We start from the raw sequence: 16,288 nt of genomic DNA on the forward strand, positions 1-16,288 counted from the left end.
CACAGTGTAACGTGGGCGTGCTCTAACACTCAGTGTTGTGTCATCAGGGGGAGAGAGGTGAACCTGGGTCCAAAGGAGCACAGGTACGGTCGGTGGCTTTTCTTCCCGACACTCATTCACAGTGTGGAATCACATCCAAACTAACCAGCTTCATGAGAACATACGATCCATCATGACTCCACAGACTCTAAGCTCCATCTCAGCACAAGTAGGTTTAGCTTAACTAAAGAACAGCATTAGTGATGCAGCGCTCCATCGATCGTGTTCTAGGGCCAAACAACCGTTAGCCTAGAGGTATGTTTCTGAATCATTTTCAACAAAAACACATGTGCCATGCTAATTCATGAAGCAGCGGGGTTATTAAAATATCTAGAAAAAGTGAGGTACCCTGTTAATCATTCTGTTTCATAACAACATAGTTTTTAGCAAACTTAAATACCCAGGGGCAGTATTCAAATATGTGAATGTGAAGTCAAAGTTTCAGCTAATAAATGTTAAACAACAATGACATGAATATAAAAGCAAAGAGAGCGACGCTCTGCCTTCTGCTTCTGCAGACGGGGCCAGAAACATGAAACTAGAGAAAAGCCAAAGGTTACACCGACAGCTCACTGGCTACAGCATTAGCATTATGATAAAACCAGTTTTGAAAAAAAGATTTTAGCACAATGGTTTCATGTGTTTGTTTGTGGCGTGGTATATCATTTAAAAAACAGGTGTATGTTAAGTGTCGCTACTTTAATCTTGCATGTACGTGCACATGTATGGGAACAACAAACAGTTGTGATACTGTTGTTCCTGGGAAGGGGAATGTCAGGTTTTTGGTCAGTGGTCCTGACCTCTCATTGAGTCCCGTGATTGGTTAATCGGCGGTACATCTCCAGCTTTACTTATGTGGCATCATGTCAGATGAAAACAGCTGGTGCTGCATACCAGGGTCAGGACTTTACACTGTTATGGAGAGAAACAACAGTTTACCCACTGAGCAGTAGAGGACAAGGAAATCAGAGACATCAGAGGTTTACACAGGTGGACATCAGAGGTTTACAGAGGTGGACATCAGAGGTTTACACAGGTGGACATCAGAGGTTTACAGAGGTGGACATCAGAGGTTTACACAGGTGGACATCAGAGGTTTACAGAGGTGGACATCAGAGGTTTACACAGGTGGACATCAGAGGTTTACACAGGTACACAGGTGGACATCAGAGGTTTACACAGGTAGACATTAGAGGTTTACACAGGTAGACATCAGAGGTTTACACAGGTGGACATCAGAGGTTTACACAGGTACACAGGTGGACATCAGAGGTTTACACAGGTAGACATCAGAGGTTTACACAGGTAGACATCAGAGGTTTACACAGGTAGACATCAGAGGTTTACACAGGTGGACATCAGAGGTTTACACAGGTAGACATCAGAGGTTTACACAGGTAGACATCAGAGGTTTACACAGGTAGACATCAGAGGTTTACACAGGTGGACATCAGAGGTTTACACAGGTGGACATCAGAGGTTTACACAGGTAGACATTAGAGGTTTACACAGGTAGACATCAGAGGTTTACACAGGTGGACATCAGAGGTTTACACAGGTACACAGGTGGACATCAGAGGTTTACACAGGTACACAGGTGGACATCAGAGGTTTACACAGGTACACAGGTGGACATCAGAGGTTTACACAGGTACACAGGTGGACATCAGAGGTTTACACAGGTAGACATCAGAGGTTTACACAGGTGGACATCAGAGGTTTACACAGGTGGACATCAGAGGTTTACACAGGTACACAGGTGGACATCAGAGGTTTACACAGGTAGACATTAGAGGTTTACACAGGTGGACATCAGAGGTTTACACAGGTAGACATTAGAGGTTTACAGAGGTGGACATCATCTAATTTAATTTATTTTGAACCTGCAGGACAATCAGATATAGTGTTACAGATGATCTATTTGACATTATTTTACAGCAGAGCTTTTGCTTGTTAACTAATTATCACTTTTTTAAATAGCATGAGTACTGAGTGTTCTCTGATACAGGCTTTAACTGGTAGATTTTCCTCAGTTCTTCTAATTTTAATAAGAACATTTTGAACACCCTGTTCTGACAGGATGACACAGCGGACAAAGATGTTTGCAGCAACTATTCAAGCGATTACTTCACTAATATGACTGCATTGGACTGCAGTGAGTATGTAGTATATTTAAGTAGCTCCAGTTTCTTAGAGCAAGTGTAAGAGGCCAAAGACGTCTAATGTAAGCTGATCTTTAATATAAAACCTCAGCTTTGCTGCAGCCACTGTTGTCTGCACTGGTTGCTTTTACATGCACTAATGGCAGACAGAGTGATGGCCCAGAGGAACAGAGAAAGCTCCTCTGGGTGCTTCCTCTGCTGCAGGATGTGGTTGGAAAACCACACAAATGAGATAAAAAAGTCAGGTTTGTTAAAGGTCACCAGCAGCCAATTCTTATCCCTTCTCACTCTGGCTTTCCCTTATTGGCTGCTAGTGGTAATCATGACCTTTTCTCCACTCCCCCTGTCCCTCTCTCACACACACACATATAAAATGAAGACATTGACAGGCACACACCAGTGCATACACACATTCAGCCCCACACACATGCAAACAAATTCACACAATCCTCCAGTCAATGATGAGGTATCTCTTTTGCAGGGGGAGCGAGGCAGAGACGGAGATCTCGGGAGTCCCGGCGTGTCGGTGAGTGTAGAATCCTTCTGCTTCCACTGGGTGGCAGCGGAGCTTATGTTTTCAAACACTGTGTTCAAAATGTGTGTTTCTTGTGTGTGTGTGCACAGTTACTTGAACCAAATGTCCCCACAAGGACACAGGGATGGGACTTACACGGAGCTAATTTAGGCTTACATCATGAGGTTACTTTAAACTAGTTTAGGTTGGGGAAAAATAGAGAATTGATGAAATTTGACCAAACCAGTATCTTGTTAGAATTTCTTTTCTTTAGCTATCTGTAGCTAATAAACTGGAGCCCTCAGAGAAATTCTCCCAAAGTCATTACAGTCCTTACAGATCAGGTCAAACGTTTGCACACATCCATCGTGAATGTGACTGTAACTGTAGGCTTTCTTTGTACTGTTCAAACGGTGGAATGATTGCACAGCATACATGCTTAGTGGCTGCTGAAAACAACAATTGGGTGCAAAGGTTTGAAATTGTTTTTGGATTTTTGAATTGTTTGATTTGGCCACCAACAAGCCACCAAACTCTAAATACTTTTTTAAGAGACCACGACAGTGGGTGAGAATGAGAATTATCACAACATTCATGCTCATCATGAGTTACTTACTGCCTGATTGTGATCTTATAAAGCACCTTAAAAAGCCTCTGTAAGAGCAGTGTTATATGGATTTCTGCTAAAAGAAAACAGTACATTAAAAACACAGTAACACCGAAAAGAAAAAGAGGGGAGTAAAACAGCAACAGTGCTTTACACAAAGAATCATAAAATCTAGTCTGGAAGCACATATTCAACAGCCACTCAGAGAGAGGTGACTAAGCTGAGTTAATATGCCTTGATAAGTGACCCTGGAGACAAACTCCAGGGGCCCTCGTGGCAAAGCCCCAGCCAGCTTCGTTGTTCAGGCTCAAGCTAAGATCCACATTATTGAGGATCACAGTGCCACAGTTCAGATTCTTGGCAACAGCGAGGAGGGCCCAGAGGAGACACCGTGTCAGAATAGGCTGAAATACAGACGTTTAACTGAAAATCAATGGTCAGTTTACAGGTTTCGATGGCGTGAACTGGCGAACAAATCTGAAGGTGATGATTAGAGAGACAGACAGCAGCTCTAGGACTGCTGGAAGTGCAATAAAAAGACACATTTTACAGCTCAGTCTAATAACTTTAGCTCACACAACACCATGATTGATTTGCTCAGGGAGGTAAAATTAATGATATTTTATCTATGTCTAATAACATCAGTCATACATGGAGAAACCTCTCGTTGCTCCGTTAGCAGCTATTTTCTCTCAGGTTCATTTGTTTCTGTGTAAAATGCTCCGCAGATGTAGAACGACAAGTACAAATATATCTTTAAAAAACACACAAGCAAAAATAACGTGTGAATTTATATTGACGTATGTGTAAACAAGTCACTAATTACCAAGATAGCTTGTTCACATACTTGCTTTGGCAGCTGTGACTTGTCAAAGAAGAAAAAGCAGAAGTATTACTAATAACATGAGTAATATCAGCATGTGGAACCTGAAGCAGATAAATATAATTTAGCTACTTTGTTGTTCTTATCGTGACATGGAGGAAGGCCTGCTAGTGATAAGCTCGCTAGATACAGGAGCTGAAGAACCACTCCTGGGTGGAACGCAGAACTGACTGTGAGCCATGTAAAGTATTGTTTGTAATAAACAAACAATAGGAGCTCTACATGATATTTACTATAAGAAGAAATCTATTAGATGTAATTGTGAAACACTCCGTTATCCATCAGAGAGAGGCAAGAAACAGCTGCAGAGACAGAACAACTGCTAATGCTGAATAGATGGAATTGTTGTAGTTGGGGAGTATTTTCAAGCTGTTGGCAGATGATTGTTCCTGGCAACAAGGTGAAATGAGATTAGAGAAGCAGGGCAGTATAATAGAACTAGCATGTTTTCCACATTGCAATTATCATCTTTAATGAATGTCAATAAACACAATAAGAAAACATAAAAATCAGAATGTTTCCACCTAATCTATGTAATTGAAGTGTTTATCAGTAGGTATTGATCCCTGAGGCATTGCCCCTCACGTTCCAAGACAAGGATTTGACAGTAAACTTGGAGGTGTGTGCACTGCAGCAGCCATGTTGCATCACACTGAGCCACGGCTGTGTGGTTATGCGTGCGACACTGGAGACACATGAATGTCTCAGCATGCAGCTTAATGTTCACACTCTGTAATTCCTTAGTGTCGAGAATAGCCCAGCCTCCATGTGATGTGCACTCTAGGCTAAATGCATCAGCGGTGAATCACAAGCGTGTCACCTCTGAAATGAATTTGATATTTTTGTCTTCAGACACACTTCCTAATTCCTGCTGGCTAAAATGAATATGATTGTAGTTCGAGGGAACAAGGGCGGGTGTGCCCCTGTTTCCCAAGAGGAAGTGATGAAGCTGTCACTTTGGTACCTAAGGGATGTTTCTTGTGCAACATACTATGTCATTGATTAGTCTGTTACTGACCCTTATTATGTCTGTATTGCACCCATGCACTTTATGGCTACAGCTTGCTAAATTAGCTTGCTAGTGTTAGCTGGTGACGTCCAAAAATCCATCACTGATGCTCCAACAGGTGGCATCATGGTGGCTACAATACCTTTCACACACAGTCTGTGGAGTTTACTGCGTACATTCAGTGCTAGCATTTATGAGGAAGCTTTTAGAGACCAATGAGGTAAAGTAACAAAGCAGCAAACTTAAAAACCTTTATCCCTCTTGACAGCACTGGCTCTTTACTTGGAATGACTCTAAATCCATAATTATAATTCTTTAGTAAGACCCTACACACACACACACACACACACACACACACACACACACACACACACACACACACACACACACATGATGTTACTGCAACAGAAAATAAACAATAGTAATAATGCTATCTGTCAGATTTCTCAATAGCTTTGTTTGGAGCATTGATTCAAGTCAAAATACAAATGCACAGAGGTGGTTTTTGCAACCATAATTACACAGAATTACACAATATTTATGTGTGTACATTTGTATGTGGTTTTTGTGATAGCCACGGGGTTAATTCTGCTGAGAATTTCTGGAACCTGAACACATTAACCTTAGTTTGCTGAGTTGAGTAACTGCTGTAGTGGACGTTGAGTCTCCCGAGCTGAACATTTTACATTGCTCAACATGTAGGGTAATTAAAGATGTTGGGTTAGGGGTTATTTTTTTGCAGTTTTCAATCCTGTCTTTCTAAACTTCTATCCATGCTACAATAAACATTCCCTACGTAAAACAAGACCTTCCGTCTAGACTAAATTTTAACAACACAAGACATGGGCTGTTTATTCATTAATTCATTGAATAATTCAATTGAAGGCTCTTTAATTATTCTACGAAGTGTAAGCTGCAAGGTCTTGCAAGGCTGTTCATATTAGCTTTATGGATTTGTGTGTTTGGTCTATATTATTAACCTAAAAAATGATGAAACACTTGTGGACACTAATTGATGACCAATGACAAAGAAGGGTAACTGAAACTCTTGAATTCTGTAAAACTGAAACCACAAAAGCTGTGAGTCCTTTGACTGGAAAGCTCAGTTTTTGTGTGAAGTGCATCCACACAGTGACTTGAATAGAAAGCAACAAAGAGCTGCAGTTTGAGCAGAAACAGAAACGGCTACTGAACATGCATGAACATTTCCCAACACCAACAGTGTCGCACTGCTGGATGCATTCTCGAGTCTTTGAGTGGATGTCTGTAGGGTTTTTGACCTTAATTTCACATTGATTTTCTTCCTGTTACATCAGCAGTGCGGGTGATTGAGAAAGTTCCTTTGGCAGATTGTGCTGTAAGCCCCTGGCATTATGGCTTTAGTAAGGTTTCTTAGAGTTTCTTTCCTAAAATGATTGAAATCAATTACCTGGTCATGAAAGAAAGAGGAAGTCTGGAGCAAAAAGGGAAGCATTTCATGGAAAATGGAACATACCAACCTATCTGTAATTCAGCAGTGTAGAAGCTTTATAGAACTGTGGTTACCACTGGATCGTGTTTTTAGGGGCTAAGAAATCCACATTTTCATCACATTACAACAAAGAGAAAGAGGTGGGGAAAAATCTTTATAAAATGCATTACAATAACCAATCTAAGTCATCGGTTTGACAGAAAAGAGCAGTTCTGCATCAGCAATGCAGAGCAGCTCATGTAGTTTCTCTGACATACTGTCTTTGATGTAAGCAGAAGTTTCTAACTGTCTTTCTCTATTTTCCCCTCCTCTCGTCCTCCCCTCCCTCCCCACTCTCTTTTCTTCTTCCGTCAGGGCGAAGTGGGACCCAGGGGATGGAAAGGAGAGGTTTGTCGAATTAGACTTTGCGGTATTAGATATAATCCATTCTGTCTTATTCTGCACCACAGTGAGAAGGCCTGTCAAGCCTGCATGGCTGCTATAAAAGACTTACAGAGCCAGTACCTTCAGGCCTGTGGAAATCTGGGCCCCCGGGCAGAAATATACATCACAAAAGCACTCTTTCCCTAAGATGCACACATCTGCAAATCAAACACTTACTCTACTGTCTGCAGAATCACAATTTAAGGAGATACAACTTCCCTCAGTCGCTGCCATTTGTAGGACATCAAAACATATCTGCTTTTTGATCATTAGAAAAGCAGATATGCAAAGCTTCACTGTTATTCACTGTTTACTAAAGCTCCTTTAAGACTGTCATTGCCCTACACCTATATCTGCCAAACCTTTCGCCCGTGCGTGGCACACCTGCAGGTTGACAACAACAGCAGCCTATAAAGTCATTGTACTTGTTCTTAGGCAGGTTTACAGAAACTAGTTTCTCTTGACTGACAAAGCATTTGTATTTGTCACAAATTCTGTCAGTTGAAATACCAGATTCGATCAGTTTCAGCTAGCTAGCTGTTCAGCTAGCTAGCGTTGGAAACTTTTATTGTTTCCAACTGACTTGATCTAAACTAAGAAAGCTGTAAAGGTTTTATTACACCCTGGTATAGCAGATGTCAGAAGACTGAGGTAAAAGCTGTATGTCCGAGCCATGTGGATGAAAGTTGCTGTATTAACATGTTTTCACACCCAGGGTGTCAAATGCTGCTGTTTTTGTCAGAGCCACTGGTGTATCAAAGATTTCGTAGACCGGCTGCTGCAATATTGGACTGAATGGAGCAAGGCAGAGAGGAATGAAGGATGACAGAGCACCAGTGCTATTGAACTATTGTGGTTTTGGTTCAAATGTCTTCTCACAGCACCGTGAATGTTAAAAAATCAAAAAATCTCATTCTATGTGTACATGTGGCAAGTTGGGATACCCACCTCACTATTGCTGGAACAGCTCAAAAGAGACCTTGCGTGTCACTCATGGACGCCCCAAAAATGATTTGAGATTGAGGATGAGTTTGCAGTGTCTGACTGCCGAGCTAACACCAATGTTGATATGCTACGATGTTTTAAATTCTTACATTACAAGAGAAAGGCTTTTGAATGAGGACAAACCTGTGTTTGACACAGGTAACAGTATCCCAGGTAGTTCACTGTTATTACCTATTACACAACCTTCCAACAAGCCTTCGTATTATTTATCTGCTTATGCAGTTGTTAGGAGTGTTAAGAAAAAGTGTTTAGCAGTCAGTAATTGCAGATCAGTTTTACTGTTTCTCTCTTTAGAGTGTGACTTTTTTGTGCTCTTTTGTTGCTGCTTCAGAAAGGAGTGACAGGTGATACGGGCCCCAGAGGACCCGATGGAAAGAAGGGTGACATGGGCCACATGGGTGTCATTGGTCCCAGGGGATTTCCCGGACAGGATGGGTCGCCAGGCCAACCGGGCCAACCAGGCCAACCGGGATATCCTGGCAAACCTGTAAGTGTGCCTCTTTTCTTATCTGATGTTAACAACCATAGCAGTGAGAATAAAAAAGGACTGAAAAATGTTGAAGAAAGGACACTTTCCTGCCACACCTGGAGAGGTCAGGGTTGGGAGTTACTGTGACACTGCTGTCAGTGTGTGTGAGCTACATGAAGATGGAGAACTGAGCATTGAGAAGATCCTCTAAATCTGCAGGCACGAGCCAGAGAATGTTTTCCAAGTCCCAGAGTGGCTTCAGCTGAATCAAAGTGTAATTGTGTGTTCCAGGGTAAGCCTCCCTCAGACGAACATCTCGTAAAGCTCTGCACTGATGTTCTGCGTAGTAAGTATTTGTTTGTGTTCACATCACTCTGCGGTGCAAAAACCAAAGCCGCAGTTGTCTCAAACATGCATTTCACACAATAGCTTTTCATCCATATCCACTTGTTGCAGTAAATTGGCGAATGGGCTTAGTCTAGTTTAAGTGCAGTTGTTTTGTAAAAGACAGTCTTAAACTCAGAATGAACGTGTTAGTCGTGATAAATCACCTCCTTCCTGTTTTTAGCCTTTGACGTAAAGAAGAATCCAGTGAATGTTTTTTTCTCACAGCTCCTTTTTTCCCACCCATAGATAAAATAAAAGATGGATACTGTACTGTCACCTGCTGGTTTGTAAAGTCCTGTTCTGAAGCCTTGAGATGACATTTCCAATGTTGCCATCTCAGTGTTTTGAAACTGGATGTGACAAATGAGGCGTGGATGTGGCTGTGAAAGCATACACTCATGGACACGAGCTGAATAATGTTCTTTTCTGCCTCTTACAACGACCAAAGGTTTCAGAACTGGTTTAATGTTGGATTCAGTGTAACGAAATGAGTATTTCAGTATTTTGCTGACTTCTGTAGGGTCAAAAGGCTTTTTGTCTCTTAGTGGCCATTTCAAAAATGCAAAATTAAGACAATTCAGCATGTTGTCTGAATAAAGTCTTATGTTGTCTGTACTATCAGGCTTTTTAACTGCTGCTCACAGTCCTGTCTGTCTGCTGTTTTGGGCTAAGCTTTTAGTACAAACCTAAAAAATACAGAGACTGCCTATAGATTCATATTATAAGACTGAATAACTGCAACTACGAGTCTAAAGCTGGCAATTACATGCTGTAGATTATAAGACGCATTAAGCAAAACAAAACAGTCAGATAAGTCAAACTTGACTCAGCTCATTCTTCGTGCTTGCTCCACTTCTGTACCATAGATTCATTAATGTTGAATTCTCTGCAGCTGCTCTATTCCCGTGTTCTACTGCGCGACTGACAGCCTTGAGTTTGAAATCCGCTTCGTAAGCATGTCTCTTAACAGGTGCCATTTTACAGCATGGCACAACCAGAATTCATACATAAGGCGGACGGTCAATTTTTGAGAAAATTAAAGGATTTTAAGTGCGCCTTATAGTGCGCAAAATACAGTGTATTGTTAAAGTGTGTAACAAAAGCAGATTCTTCTCATGTTGTGGCTGTGCCCTACAGACCAGCTGCCAGCATTGCTACAGAGCCTGACTCCTCACTCTAGGTGTGAACCCTGCCAGGGTGTGAAGGGTCCTCCAGGTGAGCCAGGAGCACCGGGACCCAAAGGCTCCATGGGAACTCCAGGCTACCCTGGCAGAAATGGCGCTCCTGGTTACCCAGGACCTCCTGGAATACAGGGCCCCGCAGGCCTCAAAGGTTTGATATGACACAGTTTCTTAAAGTTATGAACCAGTACCTTCAGACAGGTTTATGTTGTCTGTACACAAAGCTTCCTCTCACCAGTGTTATATCTGCTCCACTGTGACAAAAAGCTCCATTCTGGCTCCTCACTCTGATGAAAACAAGGCAATAAGTAACAACACAGCATCACAAAGAAGCGATGGGACAAAATTTACGACCGCTTTCATCAACAGTTAAAATCAAAACAGTGTCAATGATGAACAAATTGGATGTGTTGATGTTCACTGTACCCCATAAAACAAGATCATTAAACAAGCGAACATCAGTGAAAGTCAGCAGAGCAAAAGACAACAAATGCTCCACACCCATCTCAGCGAGCTGTCTGTGATTTATCACCACTTCAACACAGAGTGTGGCTAATCAGCTGTGGAAGATACCACTCCACTGCTGTGTAGCATTTTAACTTGTTAGGCCAGCCATGCAGCGACTTTGGAGGAGCTGGTTGAGAACATTAAGGGAAGACACTGAATAATTCTGTGCCCTGGATGTGCACATATCCAGTGTACAGGTACAGTGGGGCAAAAAAGTATTTAGTCAGCCACCGATTGTGCAAGTTCCCCCACCTAAAATGATGACAGAGGTCAGTAATTTGTACCAGAGGTACACTTCAACTGTGAGAGACAGAATGTGAAAAAAAAATCCATGAATCCACATGGTAGGATTTGTAAAGAATTTATTCGTAAATCAGGGTGGAAAATAAGTATTTGGTCACCTCAAACAAGGAAAATCTCTGGCTCTCACAGACCTGTAACGTCTTCTGTAAGAAGCTTTTCTGTCCCCCACTCGTTACCTGTATGAATGGCACCTGTTTGAACTCATCATCTGTATAAAAGACACCTGTCCACAGCCTCAAACAGTCAGACTCCAAACTCCGCCATGGCCAAGACCAAAGAGCTTTCGAAGGACACCAGGAAAAGTATTGTAGACCTGCACCAGACTGGGAAGAGTGAATCTACAATAGGCAAGCAGCTTGGTGTGAAAAAATCAACTGTGGGAGCAATCATCAGAAAATGGAAGACATACAAGACCACTGATAATCTCCCTCGATCTGGGGCTCCACGCAAGATCTCATCCCGTGGGGTCAAAATGATCATGAGAACGGTGAGCAAAGATCCCAGAACCACACGGGGGGACCTGGTGAATGACCTGCAGAGAGCTGGGACCAAAGTAACAAAGGTCACCATCAGTAACACACTACAACGGCAGGGAATCAAATCCCGCAGTGCCAGACGTGTTCCGCTGCTGAAGCCAGTGCATGTCCAGGCCCGTCTGAAGTTTGCCAGAGAGCACATGGATGATACAGCAGAGGATTGGGAGAATGTCATGTGGTCAGATGAAACCAAAGTAGAACTTTTTGGTATAAACTCAACTCGTCGTGTTTGGAGGAAGAAGAATACTGAGTTGCATCCCAAGAACACCATACCTACTGTGAAGCATGGGGGTGGAAACATCATGCTATGGGGCTGTTTTTCTGCCAAGGGGACAGGACGACTGATCCGTGTTAAGGACAGAATGAATGGGGCCATGTATCGTGAGATTTTGAGCCAAAACCTCCTTCCATCAGTGAGAACTTTGAAGATGAAACGAGGCTGGGTCTTCCAACATGACAATGATCCAAAACACACCGCCCGGGCAACAAAGGAGTGGCTCCGTAAGAAGCATTTGAAAGTCCTGGAGTGGCCTAGCCAGTCTCCAGACCTCAACCCCATAGAAAATCTGTGGCGGGAGTTGAAAGTCCGTGTTGCTCGGCGACAGCCCCAAACATCACTGCTCTCGAGAAGATCTGCATGGAGGAATGGGCCAAAATACCAGCTACTGTGTGTGCAAACCTGGTAAAGACCTATAGTAAACATTTGACCTCTGTTATTGCCAACCAAGGTTACGTTACAAAGTATTGAGTTGTATTTTTGTTATTGACCAAATACTTATTTTCCACCCTGATTTACCAATAAATTCTTTACAAATCCTACCATGTGGATTCATGGATTTTTTTTTCACATTCTGTCTCTCACAGTTGAAGTGTACCTCTGGTGCAAATTACTGACCCCTGTCATCATTTTAGGTGGGGGAACTTGCACAATCGGTGGCTGACTAAATACTTTTTTGCCCCACTGTACAAGTACAACTGTCAGTAATAGTTTAATTCATTTTAAGTTTATTTATGTATCACAAACCATACTGAGTGGAGAAGGCATTTTTCGTCTGAACTCTGCACACATCTGAATCTGCCAGTAGCCCTTTGTTAAATGCAGTGTGATTAAAAAAGCGAGCTATGCCTAACCAATCCAGGAACTCCTTGACCCGGGATATGGGATAACAAAACGTTCTCACTCCCAAAGCGTCGGAAGGTTGGTGGTTCAATCCCTGGCTCCTCCAATCTGCATGTCAAGTATCCTTGTGCAAGATACTAAGCCCCAGTTCTCCGATGCATCCATTGGAGTGTGAGTGCAGTTAGAAAAAGCAGTAAGTTCAGAGAAAGTGTGATTGGGTGATCATGGCTTTTTTATAGAGCACTTTGACGACTCCGGGAGAGTAGAAAAAAATAAGAATCAGTCCATTTCCTATATTACGAGTTTGGAAAAACGAGGAAACATGAGAACTGTTTGGAATGAATCTACACATGTAGGTTTATTTTACTTAAATCGCTTTGGAAAACACCATCTAACACGATTAAGGTGGTGGTTAAGATTAGGGAAAAGGTTAGGGTTAGGGCTGGAATACATGGCTGGAGCGTGTATTACTGCGGGAGTGTCATTGTATTCGATGTCATTCACAATCCGCCGTGTATCATGGGAACGGCCACCTTTCGCGTTCCCATGGGACGCCTCGGGATGTGACAAGTTGTCGGTATGTTACACGTCGGGAGTGAGAACCACCTCGGGATAAAGATCAAACTGTGACACCTCGTTCACCTTGCGATAGTCAATACAGAATCCTATAGACTCTTTTTTTTCTACCACAGGAACTATGGACCGTGCACTGTGTGACTCTTTCTCTATGAGTAATTTGTCTTTTGTGCTCAGGTAACCAATAGGGCCTTAAACATACTGTCACGCCAAGGCTCTCTGGGCCTGTGTGAGATGGCAGGCAGCCCACCGCCATAGCCTGAAACACCTCCAGGAAGGACTGGGGGTCATCTGCCTTCCTGTTTGGTGTAGCACCACCACCAGAGCAGGAGGCGATGAAGTAGCCCCAGACTGAGCAACCAGGTTCTCCAGCACCCATGTCTGTCACTTAGCCTGGGTGTCCAGCTGCCGCTCATTTGCAACCATCACCACCATCTGAGCCAGTGCCTTAACTGGCTGCAGTACCTGTGGGTTCAACATGTCACAGTCATTCAGCCGACCCGACCATTAAACTCCTGCCACCATATTGGACTCGACTCATATGCTGTTTTTCTGATATGTTGTGTTAGTTTTATGTCAGACAAAATATGATGAAAACTGAACCTTTTGGTATCGTTTCCTTTTTCAGCATGGGAAGTTATTGTTTGCATGGAAAACAGACGTAAAATGTCCCCAAAACTCAAATTTACAGAAAACATGGCATTTTTGTTCCCGAAGCTCTCAGTCTGAATCTAATGTTAGTTTTTAAACACAGACCTATCATATCCCCAGGTGACATGGGACCCAGAGGGTTGAAAGGCAGAAAAGGAGATGGAGACCAGGGACCACCAGGACCACCTGGACACCAAGGTATGTTTCATTGTGCACATATTAACCTATTAACTGCTTTTACAATCCCATAACCTCCACACTGGTACTACCCTCTATTATTCACCTATGCCAGGAACTTTACCTGAGAGTTCTGGAAAATGTGTGAAAGCTCTTAGTAGTGTGGATGTTTAATAAATGCCACAAATATACCACGAAAATGAACTTGAATGATATCCCATTCTTAATTTTAATATAGTGCACATTTATGTACACTTATAAATGTACATTTAAGTACGTTTATAAGGCTCTTCTATCTGCTGACCCCACTCTGTCATTTTATGTGGTTGACCACTTTGTGGCTGAGTTTTTGTTGTTCCCACCCACTGTGTCATAATACCACTGTGGAGTTGTTGCATTATTTTGTAAACCTATGATCTAACTGACTTGAACTTCCTAATTCAATTATCACTGACCTAAATTAGGCTAAGTACAGAGGTGGTTCTTATTTCAATCTTTTCTTTTCCCTCCAGGGATTCAGGGTCCCCGTGGCTTTGATGGGATTGGCCAGCCGGGCAACCAGGGAATCCCAGGCAAACCGGGCCCCCCGGGAGATCCTGGCAAAAGGGGTAGCCCAGGACTTCCAGGGGTTTGTGACATCTCTATGTGCTATCAGACCTACAATCTCAGGGAACACTACAGCAAAGGACCACACATCTGATGACATGGGAGTGAGAGAGGTTGCGTTTGACTTGGCACACACTGCTGACACCTTTAAGACAGAGATATCTGCAGCCAAGGCAGTTGTAACCTCATGAGCTGGTATGAACAGAAATAGGGAGGGCATTGATTCATGATCACTGAATTCATGATCAAAGAGGGTTAAGCTGGCTAGCGTCCTAGATATTTTAAACTTCTAAAGTTTAAATAGTGAATTCTAAATCCTGATTGAGTCAGACGAACACCAAGAGCTGTAACTGAGTCGCATTGTTTCTGTCAGTGTAAGAGGCAAGAAGGCCAGGAATCTGAATAATAATAAATATGTCTACCTCCTTGTTTACCTGAATTACTGTTTAAGTTAATGATACAGAAGGCAAATATGATTAATACCCTCAATAAATATGTATAACCTCTATTAATTAAATCATGGGCTAATGTGAGAAAAGCACAATTACTATAAACTGCATATTAAAATATTAAAGAAATAGAAAAGGATCAGTTCTTATGCTGTGCTTGGAACCTCTGCTTTTCTACTGAGGATCAGCCAGTGAGGTTATTTCTGTCGTCTGTGCAGCTCTGCCTCTGAGAAATGATGCCATCTGCAAATGGTAAAAAGTGCAGCACCTGCCGCGATGATGAATCAGGATCTGTTGTATGGAACACATTTTCACATGATTATGTTGTGGTTCGCTAAACGCTTTGGTCAAACATATGAATTTAAACAAAGTTCAAAGGTTCATAACTGATAAAGATCTTGACCTCCTTCAGGTGCACAGTACATGTAATCACTAAAGGTGGAAAAACATATTTATGTCATGTTTTGTGCACAGAGCATCACAATTTGTTCAAATCCAAAGCTGTGACAGATGGGTTGTTTTTGTTTTCATGAAACCTGTTACTGCTTTTAATCTGTCATATTTGTTTTCTTGTTTGCCAGTATTATGTATTCACTTTGCATTCCTTTTGTGTTCATGTGGATTACTGTAAAACCTCTGTCAGTGGCCTTAATTCACCTCAGCTGCAGAATGAACAAGTCCTTTATATTTGAAGCTTAGATTAAGTTCTTTCTTCTTCTTTCAGGTGTGTATTTTATTTTAAAAACAAACTCTAATTGTAATATTGCTGCTTAAGCCACTTGCAAGTGAAAAGGTCATCCATGTCTTCAACATTATCCATCGTGTTTCTGCTTTGGATTTCTTTTCTCTATTTTTAATACCGTTAAAATCATTAATTATTTCTAGTCACTTTCCTTTTTCAATCATTTATTCTGCCTTATAAATTATACAGCTTTTTTTTTTTTATCTTAACAGTCTCCAAACACCTCACAGGGCACAATCCATCACATCCTAGACCCCCTTTTAATTTGAAATTACTGGAGGAAGTGTGGAGTTTTATTAATTTCAACCTGAAAAAACAAAAACTAAAAAAAGATATATGATTCAGACTCACGGGAGTCTGACTAGTGAGTACTGTAGTAATATTATTATTCAAACACACCCTTATAGTTGAGAATTAAAAACAAACTATTCCTAATGATAAAGCTAAGAATAAGAAAATTTAGCACAGGTC

The 16,288-nt window shown here is 42.0% G+C and overlaps 1 protein-coding gene across 1 annotated transcript in view; it reads left to right on the plus strand.

Annotated features, from left to right (window-relative positions):
* The window catches only part of LOC309714575 (uncharacterized protein), a 79,433-nt gene extending 63,396 nt beyond the window's left edge, over window positions 1-16,037 (plus strand). Inside the window, exons 25-32 of the mRNA XM_082547119.1 lie at window positions 48-83; window positions 2,683-2,727; window positions 7,040-7,072; window positions 8,445-8,600; window positions 8,874-8,928; window positions 10,107-10,301; window positions 13,964-14,041; window positions 14,533-16,037. Of these exons, the coding sequence (XP_082403245.1) occupies window positions 48-83; window positions 2,683-2,727; window positions 7,040-7,072; window positions 8,445-8,600; window positions 8,874-8,928; window positions 10,107-10,301; window positions 13,964-14,041; window positions 14,533-14,720 (786 nt within the window). The 3' untranslated portion in view covers window positions 14,721-16,037. The remainder of the gene's footprint in view (window positions 1-47; window positions 84-2,682; window positions 2,728-7,039; window positions 7,073-8,444; window positions 8,601-8,873; window positions 8,929-10,106; window positions 10,302-13,963; window positions 14,042-14,532) is intronic.
* The last annotated feature ends 251 nt before the right edge of the window (window positions 16,038-16,288 follow it).

This window comes from Aulonocara stuartgranti (genome assembly GCF_965226115.1).
Source record: "Aulonocara stuartgranti genome assembly, chromosome: 9".
In the NCBI taxonomy this organism is placed as follows: Eukaryota; Metazoa; Chordata; class Actinopteri; order Cichliformes; family Cichlidae; genus Aulonocara; species Aulonocara stuartgranti.